The 16,844-nt window shown below is 32.6% G+C and overlaps 1 protein-coding gene across 1 annotated transcript; it reads right to left on the bottom strand.

Annotated features, from left to right (window-relative positions):
- Window positions 1-621: 621 nt before the first annotated feature.
- Window positions 622-8,802, bottom strand: LOC146958423 (RNA polymerase III subunit RPC82 family protein). The gene is made up of 14 exons (XM_085739945.1): window positions 8,613-8,802; window positions 8,372-8,510; window positions 7,949-8,070; window positions 7,778-7,859; window positions 7,485-7,627; window positions 7,074-7,215; window positions 6,922-6,986; window positions 5,306-5,417; window positions 3,509-3,631; window positions 3,314-3,351; window positions 3,131-3,223; window positions 1,930-2,013; window positions 1,695-1,853; window positions 622-944 (listed from the first exon to the last, which is right to left on the bottom strand). Exons 1-14 carry the CDS (start codon window positions 8,679-8,681, stop codon window positions 804-806), a joined length of 1,512 nt encoding a protein of 503 aa, XP_085596071.1. The 5' UTR covers window positions 8,682-8,802; the 3' UTR covers window positions 622-803.
- Window positions 8,803-16,844: the final 8,042 nt, after the last annotated feature.

Raw genomic sequence — 16,844 nt, forward strand, 5'->3', positions numbered from 1 at the left:
AAGGATTTATATGAATTTTTCAAATTCAATCTATGTTATCAGTCATTTGATTAAGATCATCAATGGTCTCCTTTATTTGGGGTCCATATTAGGGGATTCTGTTATAATATTTTGTAATTAAGAATTTATTAATTATAAAATTTATCTTCAAAATATAAGTTTTAACTTTTGATTATGTAATAATTGCACTTTTTTTTTTAAAAAAAAAAAAGTTACTTGGTAATTTCTACTTTTATGAAGAAATTAACAAGAAATGAAAATATACGATATCTAGTGTCAACTTTTTCCGTCCAAACAACAATTTTGCCAAAGGCAAGTAGAAAGTACACCCAACCCAATGAAGATCCAAATATGCAAATTTCACATCCCAATTAAACTCCAACCAACACTGTTGCAGTGTTTTTTGGCTCAATAATTAATATTGGGTCGAATTAAAATATGACAGGTAAAGAAAAACAAAAAGTTTCTCTCTCAAAAAAAAAAAAAAAAAAAAAAAGTTTCTAAAAATGCGACAATTAAAACTCTCAAGTCTTAACACACTTGGCTATATTTGTTAAAACTAACTCGAATGACAACTACAACTAAACTAGGCAGCTATTTTGTTAACCGTAAGCAACAAACTTAACCAACACAAAAAGAAATTAAATATCTGCTACTAAAAGTTAAATACCAACCAATTACATCAAAATTCATATTTTTAGCTAAATTTAATCCAATTGTATTCGGAGTAAGGTTGGATTATAAAATATCGAATTTGTAATTCTTCTGCGAAGAAGTCACATTAACTGTCCCAAAATTTATATTCAGAAGTCATGGAAAAGCATAAGAGCATCATCAAGTTTCATCAATGATGATTTCAAGAGAAGCAAAACATTTCGTAGCCGAACGTATTTCTTCTGCAGTGGCGCCGACGCACTACGCATCTTCTTACTTATATTCAAAATCTGGAACAAACAGCAAGAACATTAGTTTGGCAACATAACGGAGCTCAAATGCAGGAACTGTGGTGTGGTCAATACATTGAAATATAAACATAGCATGGTTAATTGGTTATGAGTTGCAGTATATTATGACTGTACCATCAAAATCAATAATCAATAATGTTAAACATTTTGCTTCCATGTCTCAGAAGAAGAGCGAGAATGCAAAAAGACAGTTTTCCCAAATTTTCTGACAGCTGTCATTATTGCAGAAGTCCATGGAAACAGAAGCTCCAATGATAGTATAGCAGCTAGAACCACTTAGTATTACACTCACACATTCCTTTTCTACTTCTTGTAAGACTCCCATGAGTTGAAATTTAGATTTAAATAATGGGTCTTGTTAACCGGTGCCCACGGGGCACTGGATAAGAAACTAAATGTAGAAAGAAAAGACAAGATTTGTATTGAAAAAAACACTTTCTCAACTTTCAAAAAGTATAATACACAATTTCAAAGGTAATATTTCCTTTTATAATTCCTTAACAAGTGCCCCGGGGGGCACTGGTTAACATTTTCTTTAAATAATTAGAATGATGTAGCTATTAGTTGCAAATCAAAAGATGGGGACTGAGGAACCACCACCCAGAATTGCCATATTAAGGTTTGCACAACAACCTACACGTATTTCATATGATAACCTAAACATAAACAGCTTTATTTAAGTGAGGTCCATATTATACAACTTCAGTGTTACTATGTACTAATACTAACCTCTTCATCCTTTTCCTCCTCAAAAGCCATTCTTAGTTTCAAATTTAAGGCACCGTGGTACATCTCGTCCAGAACATGTTCCCAAAGCAGAGGCTGATTAACTTTCCACATTAAAATTGGAGATGTCCCATTCTGAGATGTCATGCTGACAGTTAATTTCTGCAAAGAAGAATAAATTAGGGAAAGATTAAATATTGAAGAGTTTGTAAAAATATTAAAAAGGATAATTGGTCACCTCCATCTGCAAGTAGTTTTCCTTCCATAACTTGAACAGTAACTTTGGAGCTTCCTTTTTCTCAACAAGAGTAGCCTCCGCAATCTAAACAGAAAAGAGAAGCATTGAAAGGCCACAGAAGTATTATAGTATTAAAATTTTATTTGTTTTCAGTTTAAAAAGAAACAGGAATTTATAAATTATAATCAGTAACATACAATACCAATTTAGCAATCTCTATAATTGGTATTTGGCACATGTAGCATATGGAGGAGTGTCAATGTGGATGACGTTAATAAACATCGTAATCTAACAGCTTTTGCAAATGAGGTTATTGGTCATTTAAATAGGTTTGCATTTTTTGAGAAAATATCATGCATAAGCTTGTCACTCAATTAGGCTGGTCCAAGTCTTTAGGACTTCGTCGTGATACGAGGTTTGACCCACGGCTATCTTTTCCCCTCCCGTACCGAAGTGTTTAGACTAACAATTGGGAAAACAAAATAGACTCGTGAAACAGAAATATTTAATATCATAATCTACAGTTTATGCTTTAAGACTGACAACCTGTTTGAAGACTCAATTTAGCCCTGAAAATGAAATATTTCTTCTGTAATTATGAGGATATAAATGGTTGTTGTTAGTACCCAACAAAAAATAGATGTGAGTAAAAAATAGCTGAATATCAAAGGTTGTTAAATTATTTCAGCACTCACCCACTCCTTAATCTCCTAAATTAACATGATAAACATGGATTTTTATCAATTTGGTGTCTCCAGAACACATTTCTTCTTCTTAATTATTAGGCATCCATAACTAATGAGTAGCTGTTTTATAATTTTATTCTTTATTCTTTACTGGTAATCCATTTTTATTTTAACAGTTTCCAAATAAATCACTAAAAACAATAAATCAAATGACAATAAGGGGAGTTCTTTATAAATGTAAGAGCAGGAAATAAAAAGAGGAAATCTATCCCAAATCAAATATTCCCTAAAATTTCATTGTTAAAGTTTTCACATTAGCAAGCATAGCCTAAACATATTACTCTAATAGTCCGTCCTTCAGAATCTAAGCGGGTTACGGCAGCTAATCATAACGCAGGAGTAACAAACTAGCTAAACTAGAATCTCAAACTGCCTACATAAAGAAAGATTAATAAAGTCCCCTATGTTTACTGGCAAGGTTAATGTTTGACAATTTCATCAATGAGAGTTATTACCTGATCTGTCGGACGAAACTGATTTTCCTTTAACAGATGCCTGAACATTCGGTAGGCATCTCTTCCATACCTTTTTAACACAATTGACTCAACCTGCAAGATAGCACACAAAAGCACAGTCCTACATGAGTAAATCATGAATAAATGCAGAGATTTATAAACATAACGATAAAAAAAATAAACCTCTTCATTTCGAGCCAGATGAATAATGCGCTTAAAATCTGGAAAGGAAAAGAAAAAAGTTATGAAAGGAACCATAAACCAGAAATTGGTAAGAGTTTTTTTTTTTTTTTGTGTAATTAAATAAATAAAAGGGTAGGTGTATATTTTATGCCACAACAAATTAGTCGAACATAAGGTATAGAGATGTTGGCGTACCAACAATATTCTGGTTTAAACAACCCAACTGAACAAGAGCAGCTTTAACACGATCCATGGTCATAGTTCGGCCATTTTCAGTCTTCATCACCTCTGAGGAAATTGTATCCAGCGTACAGGGAGCTGAAACATATGACAAGATAGTGTAAGCCCCTGAGACTGCAATGAGATACTAATTGTGGAGGCCTTGTTTGTATCCAGCTTTGCAATATTTCTATTTGCAATATTAAAATAAATAAAAAATATTAATAAAAAAACTTCACAGCTTCTACCAAAATCATGAAAGGTATTTATCAAGAATTGTTTGAGGATCATAGGAGTGGGACACACCGACATTCACCAAAAACGCTGAGTAAGGAATTGAATATGGCAACCACTGCAGGACCATAGATTACAGACATATCAAGGAAAAGAACCTTATGCAGCTAATAAACCTACAACATTTCAATTACTGCAACCCAAATAAAAGAATTGAGCTCAAAGGAGAGCTTTGGATTTCCATATGGGTTTATCAAGAAGAATAGGAATGGCCTTTTTTTTTATTGGCAAATGTTAGTAGTTAGTTTGTTAGATTAATATTTACTCCTTCGTCCGGGTTTGAACCCAGGACCTCCAACTCTTTTTCCCTTGCTCAAACCAGTTGAGCTACCCAGGAAGACCAAGGGATCAAAATCCTATTATCCGGGAGACCAGATAACTGAAAAGAGGCAAGAAGGCCCAAGGAGTCCGACTTGAAAAAATATCTATAATTTAAATTACAAAAATGTGTAAGTGAAAATTAGAATCTTAAACAAAAAATTGTGGATATGAAATTTATAGTGAAGAAAAATAATTAAGGCATAGGGCGGACTAAAAGGGAAATCTCCTGTCCAATGGTTCTTGCAAAATTTAATATGGAAGAGTCATCCATCATCAAATTAAGCAAAGATGTAAAGATGACATATCTATTTCTAAAGAATAAAATTAGAGGCCTGAGAGACTACATCGAATAGATTGATCCAAAACTTTGTAATTTGGATCTGCTATTGTAGGCATTTGCACCTCCCCTCTGATGAAACCATATTTTCACTTACGTCTTGTATCAATCTTACGCTTTGGGACCACTCCACGTAATTTTTTCTGTTGAGACGCTGAATCTCAACCTTGAGGCCATTATAAGGTCCCTCATAGCCATAAAAATTGGACAAACCATTGTTGGGACCACCTCTACCAAAGAAACTGCCTTAGTCGCCACCCCCTAACCGCTGATGCCAGTGTTGTTGGTGACAGCGGGTCTGCGGCTGCCGGTGCTGTTGTTGTTGTCGACTACTTTTGGTCCATCACCATAGGACCACCACTACAGGCACTACTCATAATAGCTGTCTTTTCTTCAGCAGCAGATCCGGTGCCGTTATTGTCTTTCACGCGTTGTTGCGCACCATTAGGGAGATGAAAAAACAGGCCGTGAATCGCTCTGAACCCCGTAAAAGCTGCGGATCACTTTACAGTAGAAGCCTAACCTAAAGCTCGTGATGATGCCATAATGAAAGTAATTGAATAATACTTTTATGTCTTATTACTACAGTCTTAGACTGTTCATATAGGAAAATAAACTACAATAGTAATAAAGACTAATAATGTCATAATAAAAAAATATAAAAAAAAGAGAATAAAATAAAATCATAGATAATCAAATCTGATTTCTCCTGATTCTTCTACAAAATTAAAAAAGTAATAACAATCTTAATATTTATCGGCCAAAAGACATGATTACTAATATCATAGATTTCCAGTATTCATGAAGCAAATCTAGATCACCTGATTGTTCTATTTTCACGTTTTTATCTATATTTCTTGTTGCCTTCAATATTGCACTTAGGACAGTAGCAGCTCCATCATCCATTCGTGCTCTTACATTCTGAGTCAATGCCTAGAAAATGAATGAATATAATGTTTCAAGTGTATTCTTCAAATATTAATATCCAGCAGAATGCAAACAGAAGGTAAACAATTCCACCTAACTCATACAAACACAAAAACTTAAAATTGAGATGCATGAAAATATTATAATGTTTTACAACTAATATTAAAAAGAAAACCAATAGCACAGAAATAATAACACATGCCTTGTTGCCACAGTTAATACTTAAGCGAGAAATAAAGTACCAACAACAAGGAAAAGTACTAAATGCTAAGATGCTTTACTCAAAACATTACATAAATAACCAATTATGTGAATATAGTCCTCACCAAAACCATATGATCTCATTTCTTGGCTGATTTTTTAAGAACTTTATGCTTTTGCAAGTTTTTCTACTGGTAAAGGCAACATGAATGAGATCATAGCTAGCTTATTTCAAAGTTGGCCATTGAAATTAGATCCAAAAGCATGGTAAACTTAAATTTGACTAAGGCCTATCCAAGGGTACAGTTGCAAATGCAATCAGTAAGTAATCTAGGTGGTTCTTGCTGTTTATATCAAGAATGGCATTGTATTGTTACATCTCACTATTATGCATTTGACAACTTGCAAATAGGGGTGGAAACAGTCTAGGCCAAGCTAGGCTTTACAAGGACTAAGCCTGGTCTGATAAAAGAATTCAAGGCCCAAGCCAAACCTGTTACCTGTCATGGGCTTATTTGTTCGTCTGAGCCTAGCCTTTTTAAAATCCCGTTATATACTGTTAGCCTACTTAAAGGCCTATTTCATATTAATGTCTTAAAATAATAATCTGACTAATTTTTAAATAGATTAACAAGCTAATAAGCTGATGAGATTAAGTTCTATTTTGAGATTTGACATGACATTTTTGAGATTTATGACTCTATAGTCTATATGACATCCTATTTCAATTACAGTATATTTTATAATAATATTGAATTCAATTACAGTATATTTTATAATAATATTGAAATATGCCAAAAATTCATGTAAACTAAAATGTTTAACTTAAATGGAAATGTTTTAACACGGTACAAATCTAATATCTAATATAATAATAATAACAATTGTAATAAATAAATATTGTTCATGTTTACTTAAGTAGGCCGCCGTGGTAGGTCTAAAAGGCGTCTTTGTGGCCTGAAGCATGGACTCTTTAGCTAAATAGGCTTCTAACTAAGTCTTAGCCCTGTCTATTTTAAAAAAAGATCGGCCAGGCCTAGGCTTCATGTAGGCTGGGCTGTAGGCCTTTGTTGCTTGGTCTGGCCTATTTACACACCTACTTTCAAACCCCGTTGTTGCATATATAAAGAGGGGATTTAAAATGAAATTCCATCACTTATATAACCAGCTCTAGAATATGGCTTCTTGACAGCCCTCTATAAGTTTGTTGAATCATTGTAGTTTTTTTTCCATAAAAAGTGAAAAAATAAATCAAAGAAAAACTAAAACTAGGTGGGTAGTTCAAATAGGAAATTTACAGGAAACGAACCTTGTCCCTAAGATAACGTATGAACTCCTCAAAATTTGCACGCCAAAGAAATGACTCCTCTTTTGCTGCACCAAATTTCTATACATGTTTAAAATATCACTAGTAAAATAATAAGTCTACTCGGTTGTCACAGAAGCTGACAATAGTCTTACCAACATTTTCTGCAACACTTATATCAGCTAGCTTTGTTTCTCCATCACTACTACATCCTGTATATGCAGTAAGTGAGAATCTGATCATATCCCCACGCTTTGCAGCTTCCACAACACGATGTTCCTCTGGCACTTTGAAAACCTATAGGTCACAAATGATGAAATGAAACAGCATCAGCAAAATTCTTATTCAGACTACAAGAGTGAACACTATGCAGTGGTATAAAAAAGAGAAAATCAATCCAACAATGCTTCCTGATTCCTCAACATAACTGTCAATGACTGAACCCCCGTTAGAAAGGGCCTGTGCTTTAAAAAAAAAAAAAAGACACCAAATGCCTAATTTATCTCTAAATCATTGATCAAGGCCAACTCAACCACTTATAGAAAATGACACAAGTAAACAATTACCCGGGCCTTCTTAGAACGAGCCTTCTTATCGTCTTCCTTTTCTTCAACTATCTTAGCCTCGGGGACTGGGCAACGTTCAACGTATCGAGCTCTAAGAAGTCTACAAAGGCTCTCTCGTACAGCATCTGGAGCCATTGCATTTTCTGAAAGTGAAAGCACGTGATTTTGAGATAAGACATATTTCAAAGGATTCACTGTTTTGTGACACATAGTTGAGCTAAACAAGTTTGAATTTCGGTACTCTTAACATGTAAATGTGAGAAAATTAACCATTTAAAAATAAAAACACATGCCTTTATCTTCACTTGCCATCTCAACCAATTGTTTCAAGGTAAGTCTACCATCGCGGAGCAATCCCTTAAAAATCTTTAGACACTACAAAACAATTGAAAAAAAAAAAATATACTTTCATCATTTAAGCCTTGAATCAAAAAGCTTCAAAGAATAGCAAGGACTAAACCAACCTTATCATCAAGTTCCTGCGACACTATCTCCATGAATTTTGGAAATCTCAGTCGATGGAGTATGTTATCAAACAACACCAAGTACTTCGGCTTAACAATTCTCGACCCATCTTCATCACCCACTACATTTATAATCACCAGACCAATTTTATTATCCACCAATAAACCATCAAAGTTTAATTAGTATACGTTGTCATATTCTTTAATTGACGTGACAACACATCATTGTATGTGTGTAAAATAATTGTAACCTGACAAGGATACTAACTAAATTATAAGCTATAATTTGATTGCAAACACGCTAATTTGATCGCAAATACACATGATTTATCAAACTACGACATAACAACCACATTATCCAAATTTTACGACAATATAAAATTTTGCAGCGTAACTAGGACCAAAACCACGATTTAGAATTACCTTCAGTGAATGCTTGAACACAATTGTGTTGAATTAGGACAAGCAGTGAGTTCTTAACATGCTCGTTGGAAAGTTCGGTGTAGCGAGTAACCAGTTCCAACGTGAGAGGTCCATTGTTAAGTAGTTTTTCAGCAACATTCTGAATACACAGAAAAATCAACAATATGTTACATGAATCGGCGATTAACGAGAGAGAGAGAGAGAGAGAGAGAGAGAGAGAGAGAAAGAGAGGGATACATACGGCGACGATTTTGCCGAAATGGGTGGTGATGAGATGAACGGCGAACTTGATTCCCCACTTTGAAACCATTTTCTGGGGAGAGAGACGGCGGAGAAGATTGAAGAGAAAGGCGCGGGAAGGGAGTTAGGGTTTTTCAGAAGTCGTGGCCACCCTGAAGCAGGGTAATATTGTAGCATAGAACAGTTATCACACTAATTTCTATCACAGCGAAATGGTAAGGTTATTGGTAAGGTTATTGGCAGTTGAATATTTGGTCACGAGTTCGAATCTCATAACTGCTGCTTTTTTTTAATTCTCGTAACTGCTTTTTTTGTGTTTTTTTTAATGAATACGAGAATTATTTAGTAGCTAGGCCTAAATCCAAGGATATGAAAAACAATAAAAATAAATATACAAAAAGTTTTTTTTCACCTCCATGCTTTTCGCACACCCTCCACGTTTTCCAAATTTACTTTGGACTAATCATATAATCTTAAATGTGTTTTATCCTTTTCGAATTATAAAACTCAAAAAACGTCTAGACCGTAAGTCACATCAATGGAAAATGCAGGATTTGACCATTGAAAATATAGATAATTATATCAAAATATCAGTATATATAAAAATGTGTTTTGCTCCCTAATCATATACAATGAACTAATCTTTTGCGAGGTTTATGTCATCATATTCCACACTCTCAAGGTTCAACTTTGATAACATGTTCAACTTTCTTATCATCTTCATCCTTCTCAAAGTTTTCAATTATCATCACATAGGAGGATTAACTGGTGGTGCTTCAAAAACACACTAGGAGGAGCCACATATGTTGGCCCTCCTAGCATTTGTGAACGTTCATTCAGTCTTTGTTGGTCTTTCATGATGACGGTTGATCCATGCAGTCAAAAAATAGATCAACCCTAATTTTAATGAGTAAACTACCAGATCGGTCACTAACTATGTGAGACACTCTCAAATAGGTTTACGAGGTTATGAATATTTCAAAAATGTCTTCGATACTATTAAATTGCTAAGTTGGTCTCCAAATTTAACCACTTACTATCAATTAAGCTCACATATTTTAATAACTTACAATTAATTGGATCGATATCTTTAACCACTTACTACTAGTTCGGTCGCTAACATGTTTTCATAAGAACTAATTTGAGTAAAATTTGACATAGTCAATGACCTTTTTAAAATATTGATAATATCATAGATCTACTTGATAATGTTTTATAAAGTCGAGGACTAATTTAGTTATTTTTCTAATTTTAATTTTTTGTTCCTCATTGTTTCAAACAATACCCAACTTTAATCAGCTAATGTGCTAGTGAATGATACACCTTTTAACGAGTTTGATGATCTCATCAACGTCACACAATGGTAGTAAAATATTGATCTACAAACTAGTCCTTAAGTATCAAACCTTGAAAGTACATCTTAGTGATCACACCTCTCTCTGTTGTTATGGATAAAATATGAAAATAAAACTGTATTAGTCTAAGAAAATAATGTGTTCTCTATGTATAATCTTATATGCTATATGTCTGGGATATATGAACTTCTTTTTGAGAAAACATATCAACCAATTTACGGACCTTCCTTAAAAAAAAAAAACCAATTTATGGACCGAAAATGTATACCCAAACACAAAAAATAAGGAAAGGAAAGTAAAAGGAGAACCACATCACCTTAACAAAGCAGAAAAGCATAAATGATCATGGTAGTAAAGTTGGGCAATCATGCATATATAAGATAAGTTGGGGCAAGATTTTATTGAAAAAATTAAAACGTTCATTTTTAGAGTTTCCAATCTAATGAATGGGACTTTTTTTGGATATCATAATCATTTTAATCTTCTTATCATGTTAGGACTGACTTTTCCTAAATTTTCTGACAATTTGATTAGTGTATACGTTTTTTTATTTATTTTATGTGGACATATGGATTTAATTATTTAATAATTGTAGCATACATATTTTTCTTTGAGGTATATAGTACTAACTGTCAAGTAAGTCTTTGTTTTCTCCTTTCATTTTGTGTGACATGCAGAATGGGAAGTTCCTTTTTTTTCAATAGTGGAGGAAACTATTCAATTTGATAATTAATTAATTCTTTAATTCTTCCAAGATAATTGGAAAGTCAAGTTGTTAATTAATAGTGTAAATTTTTTTTAGATGTACAAATTCAAAGATATATAAATATATAGAAGATAGAGAGATAGATGTGTAACTTGGATCATATCCTTTAACCTTCTCTATATATTGTTTTTAGAGGCACTATTCTTTATTCATCTCATTTTATCTATCTTTATCTTAATTACACATACACAATGTTTATCACTATCATTATACTTGGAGTAATATGTTTATTATTATTTTTGTACGAAAAAATGGTAGACACTTGTCTTCACCTTTATAAAAAAAAGTATTATTTATAAATATACCCCTTATTTATATTACCAATTTGTATTAATTAATAGCCAAAAAATAAAGAGTAAAAAAGAGAAGAAAAACTATAACACCAAATTGAAGAGGAATCATCCAATAGTTTCATGGAGAAAGTGACGATAAACAACCATTTTTAATAAGCTTCTTCCTCACCATCAATGATGCAACAAAATAAAAAATAGAAGCGTCATTTATCCTAATTCACAAAAAAAAATCAAAAATCCACATACACATTAACGAATAAAAAAATATATAAAAGAAAGTTCGAAAAATAGACTAATAAACATTTGAAGCTTAACTATTTGATCAATCTAAAAGTAACTTGACTCCCTATCAATTATCATAACATAGAAACCAGTTAATAATCAAGAGATAAGAGAAAAATTGTACCTACACTAATGAATAAATCGTCATATAATTAATACCAAGAAATATTGAAAAATGGATTCAAATCCAAATCCAACACCAAAATTCACTGGTTTCTAGCTTTCATCTTTTGCAGCGAATCAAGACTACTACCACCACATAGTATTATTAGAATTGTGAATATTGTTATTTCCTTTCATATTTGAAGCTCTATGTCTCTTCATGTAGCCACCTAAAGCTTGTCCTATTGCAAACTCCAATCCACAAATAGAACACTCTTGTTTTAGACTTTGATAATCAAAATATGAAGAGTAAAAGTGAGTGGAAAAACAACAATACAAAATTGAAGATAAACTATCCAATTGTTACTTGAAAGTGATGATGAACAAAACCCAAAATATGATGCACAAAATCACATATTTATACACAATGTTTTCAATGTAGAAACTAAAAATATTGAGATCATATTAGTGGTTGTATATATAATGAGTGAGTGTGTGGTCATAATTAAAAAATGAGTTACGGAATAAAAAAAAAAGCAGTTCAAAGGTTGTGATAGAAATGAATCCATCCATACATAATCCATAATAAAAATGTAAAGAATGTGTGAAGGAGGTATAACGTAAAATGAAACAAAAAGCATAACGTCAAATTAAAAGTTAATTGTGCCTTGTATTACTTGACCTTGTGTATTCTTTTTAATTGTTGATATCAACTGCGGTATTAATTCATTGTTGGTTTGTTCATGATATGCTATTCATTCATTTCAATCATAATGTATTAGTGGAAGCGATATTATGACACTAAAACAACTACTGGTCAAGTGGTTAAAGTGCTTGGATGGAGGCTATGGGTTGCGAGTTCAACTCCCTGCAGAGACCTTTTTCAGAAAGATTTTTTAAACCTCTCAAAAAAGGCAGGATTAGGTTTAGGTTTAGGGTTTCATAATGAGCATGCATTGTGAACCTTAGTATTATATATTAAGATTACTCCCTTCGTCCCTTAATACTTGACACAGTTGATCTTATTACGCATGTCAATGCATAATTTTGAGCTTAAATATCTTGAATAATATATTAAAAAAAATTATGAAAATTTGATATTTTGAAAATACTCATCGAGACAAATCTAACTACATCTTATATGATATTATTTATGTAACACCCCGTTTTCCCAACGTAAAAAATTTCATAACAATTATCAGAGTTTTTCATCACAAAACGGAATGTCACATTTCTTAAAAATCATAAATGGAATAAATTAATATTTATCCTTCAAAATTCAACATAAATCTGAAACTTCGCAGCGGAAAATAGTTCAACATAATAAAAGTCATTGGCACGCTGGCCTCATCAGAAACATCCCATAAGTCTTGGTTCAATATTTATTCATAAAAAGTTCATAAATGACACGTAAGGAATAGAAGTAAAAGCAAGTCACATCCCGTTACGTATCAGAGCACCTAGACACAATGTGAGGAGTCCACTCACGACCGCAACTAATCTTGGTTACCTGCAAGTTACCCATACGAAGAGCAACATTTTCAAGCAAAGGGGTGAGATGTCACAGTCAACAAATTAAACATATAATTCATCAAAATGCATTTAACAACATAAAACATCATTAACATATCAAACATTTATCACTTAGCATCATATCAAATCATAATCAAATATCATCTCTAATTCATAAGCAAATATCATCTTTAAAACATAAGCAAATATCATCTTAAAATCATTAGACGTCTTATTCAACTCAACACTTGAATCGACGATGCGACTCAACTTGACAATGCAACTCTTAACATCTTAAACCTTCGTAAAAACTTCTTGATATGCAAATGCATGTGGTACCATTCAGGGCATCAAGCCCCCAACATATATGAGCGCAAATAGGCTCTTCAACAAAGTGAGCAAAAGCTGCCGGGCCTCAAGCCCCCAACGTAATTTGAGCATTAAGTTGTCGGGCCTCAAGCCCCCAACGTAGTTTGAGCATTAAGCTGTCGGGCCTCAAGCCCCCATCTTTAATGAGAATGCAATGGACTCAATCTTTCTACAACTTAGACAACATCATGAACATCTCTTATAACTCCATTAACATGGACCACTTCTTAGATATTTACAACTTGAACCGACTCATGCAACTTTGTAACATTAAATGGTCAACAGCAGCAAACAACGACAAATGCAGCATATAGCAGTGCTTGAATAACATATCATCATTAAAGGAATAATCATATCAACTTAACATCGTAAAACATCATAATATTATGTATCATACAATACTCACATAATGTATTCCAACATATCAACAACAATAACCACATATACATTAATCAATTACATTCATATCAAAGTCCAAAACATTCTTCAAAAGCAAATCAAGTTTGATCAATGAGACATAAGCCAAATATTCATAAACCACCTCAACTAAATCCCTAATACATAAGTTGAAGTTGGGAAACCAACCATAAGTTTTTGGACTAACTTAGGATTAATTATGCTATGTTTTCTTAAAGTTTTCTAAAGACCCACTTGGACTATTTTCTTCATAACTCAAAATCTACACATAATTTTCTAGTCACTCCAAAGCCATTAGAAAGCTAACTCAATTATCTACAACTTTCATGTTTACACCAAAAGCTAATTCAACACGGAAACGGGTGAAAAAGACACAAGAACATAAAAATCGAAGTTCTGACAGCACGCAACGAAAGCACAACAAGCAGTATTAGGTAGTAGCCAGTATTAGGTAGTAGCCAGGCGTGGGAAGGCAGTAGCCAGTGAAAGCTACTACCTAATACTGCCTTGCTACTACCTAATACTGCCTTGCTGCGCTCAAGCGTGGAAAGCTGCGCCCAGGCGTGGGAAGGCAGTAGCCAGTGACCTGCGCAGCAGCTCTGTGCAGTCCTGGTTTTTCCCGATTTTACCGTTTCGTCCGTAAAAACCTAACCGTTACCCCGATTCCAATTCCGTTTTCGCCTACGCCTTCTATTCGACAAATCCTATCATATTTTACTGAAAAATCATATTTTTAAATCTCCAAAATAGCTTATCCTAGAATCACTTATTTCTCAAAAACACTTAAAATCACTTTTTCTCAGAATCTCAATTTTCATCAAATCTCATGGTTCTATCATCCAAACAGCATCTAATTATCACCCTATGGAATATCTAAGGTCTGTACACAAGTTCCACATCAATCCAACAAGTTTTTATGGTTCAATCATCAAAATCGGTCATAAACCCTAATCCTTAATTCTCACAAAACTCATCCTAATTCATGTTAAATCCATTTTTCAGAATCATACACTTAATAATGTTGAAAGTTAGTCTCACCCTTACCTTAGATTATTTTTCTGAAATCAAAAGCAGCGTTCTTCGTTCCTAGGGTTCTCTATCTCTGAGTTCTCCTCTTTCTCCTCTTTCTTCTCTTTCTCCAAAAAGCGGTTTAACGTAAAAACTCTTTCTAACCTAAGCTTCCTTATTTATAATACTAATCACTCTTCCTAAATCTATTTAGGCCCAATAACTTATTCTTCCTTCTATTCTAACCTCCAATTCTACTTACACTAATAATTCTCATATTCTAATAATTAATAGAATAATGCCACAAAATAAAATACTGACACCTCATATATATAAATAAATCACATAAATAGATTCTAACTGAATAAAAATAATTAAATAAAAGGAGGGCGTTACAATTTATCTTTGTACATTAGTATAAAATATGGTAAATTAGGTTAAAATTACACATTTTCAAATAGGTCATCTATTGTGGGACGGAGGGAGTACAATGGATACAAATTATAAACTCAACATGCACAACACCTTTTACCTCAAAATTCTAGAATTCTCCTTATAAACAATGACACTTAACGTAGGTTAAAAGTACAATATTCTTCAAAACAACTAAACATAAGAAAAGATTTTTTTTTTCGACAGAAGAAAAGAATTTTATTTTTTTTGAAGAGGCAAAAATGAAACATATATTAACAATAAAGGCTTCACACCTTCCGCACAAGGTGCGCTGGAAGGGTGCGACCAAAAATACAACAGAGTAAATTCACTTTTCTTAACAACTAATATCTTAAAATTTTATTTTTTTTTATTTTTTTTTTTTGGTACAAAAAGAGGGCAAAGCCCAAGAGAAAAGAAAAAAAAACTACGAAGTTAACCGGACATTCCTAGGCATGCAAAATATGATACTATTAGAAGAGTTTATAACATATGCATATTGCTACTCATTGAATAATCCAAGTCTCGTAGCATTTTCAAAAATATTTAAGCCATGAGGATAATTTGGACCGACGACTATGATAGAAGACCATAATTTTTTTTTTTTGAAGGAAATAGAAGACCATAATTATGTTTCATTAGAAGAAGAGAAAAATTTGATTTTCCATGTGACAAGAATTTTTAAATTTTCCACACGTACCATTAAAAAAGCAATCTTATGTTAGGTTTTTTCCCATATAATGGTGTGATGAGGCAGACGGGTAGTAGCAGAAGTTGAAGGTGAAGCCACAGAGTCCGCCACTGATTGTTGCATCGATTGACTGCTATTAAGTTTCAAACTTATTTTGTTGAGAATCCATCACTAGCGCAGTTCACGCCTTTGTCTCGCAAAGACCATGTTACTCACTTTCTACCAAATTAGAAAGACAACGTCATACAATACTATTTCTTTTTTTTTCCAACATCAACGAGTGTTTATAGAAAAATTTAGGTAACATGAGTACAAGAGCTCGTTACAGCAGCCTTCTAGACTCAAAACTTGCATATTACTTACTAATGAGGTTATTAAGCTGGTATAAAGTTGAACTCACTCTTTTGGGAATTATTATGAATCAATTTATCACTTAGTCGATTAGCTTCGACTCAAAAAGTGTCTATAATTTTTTAAGAATGATGTTTTAAATTATTTTAGTATGAGTAACATATGAACTAGGCGAAATAATGTAGTCTCTTAGTTTTATATCATAGTTGATTTAAAACTTTGATATATAAATTAAGAAATTTCAATTATTATTATGGAATTTAAAAAAAAAAATTGTATAGTTTATTAAACTACCCATTACTCTCTTATATCTATACGTTTATATAAGAAAAAAAATACTAGATTTTAGTGTACCTAATTTCTACTAATTTCACCTTTTATTTAAACTCATTTTAACTTTCATTGTTACCCTTTATTAATGTAATTGCAAGCATATGATAGAAAAATAATAATGGAGTATATTGACATTTTTCTTCAAAAAAGTAGCGTATATTTTATCTTTAACATATTACTCTCCATTGAAAAATAGTATTAACAAAAAACAATTGTACACAATTCAAAGGAGACACATAATACGATACCAAGTGATTATGTGTTTCCTTCAACAGCAAAAAAAAGTAATTATGTGATAAAAATGCAAAATGAAAATGGGAAA

Source organism: Medicago sativa, chromosome 1, assembly GCF_051527215.1.
Source record: "Medicago sativa cultivar Bolivia chromosome 1, Bolivia_mono, whole genome shotgun sequence".
Taxonomy (NCBI): Eukaryota; Viridiplantae; Streptophyta; class Magnoliopsida; order Fabales; family Fabaceae; genus Medicago; species Medicago sativa.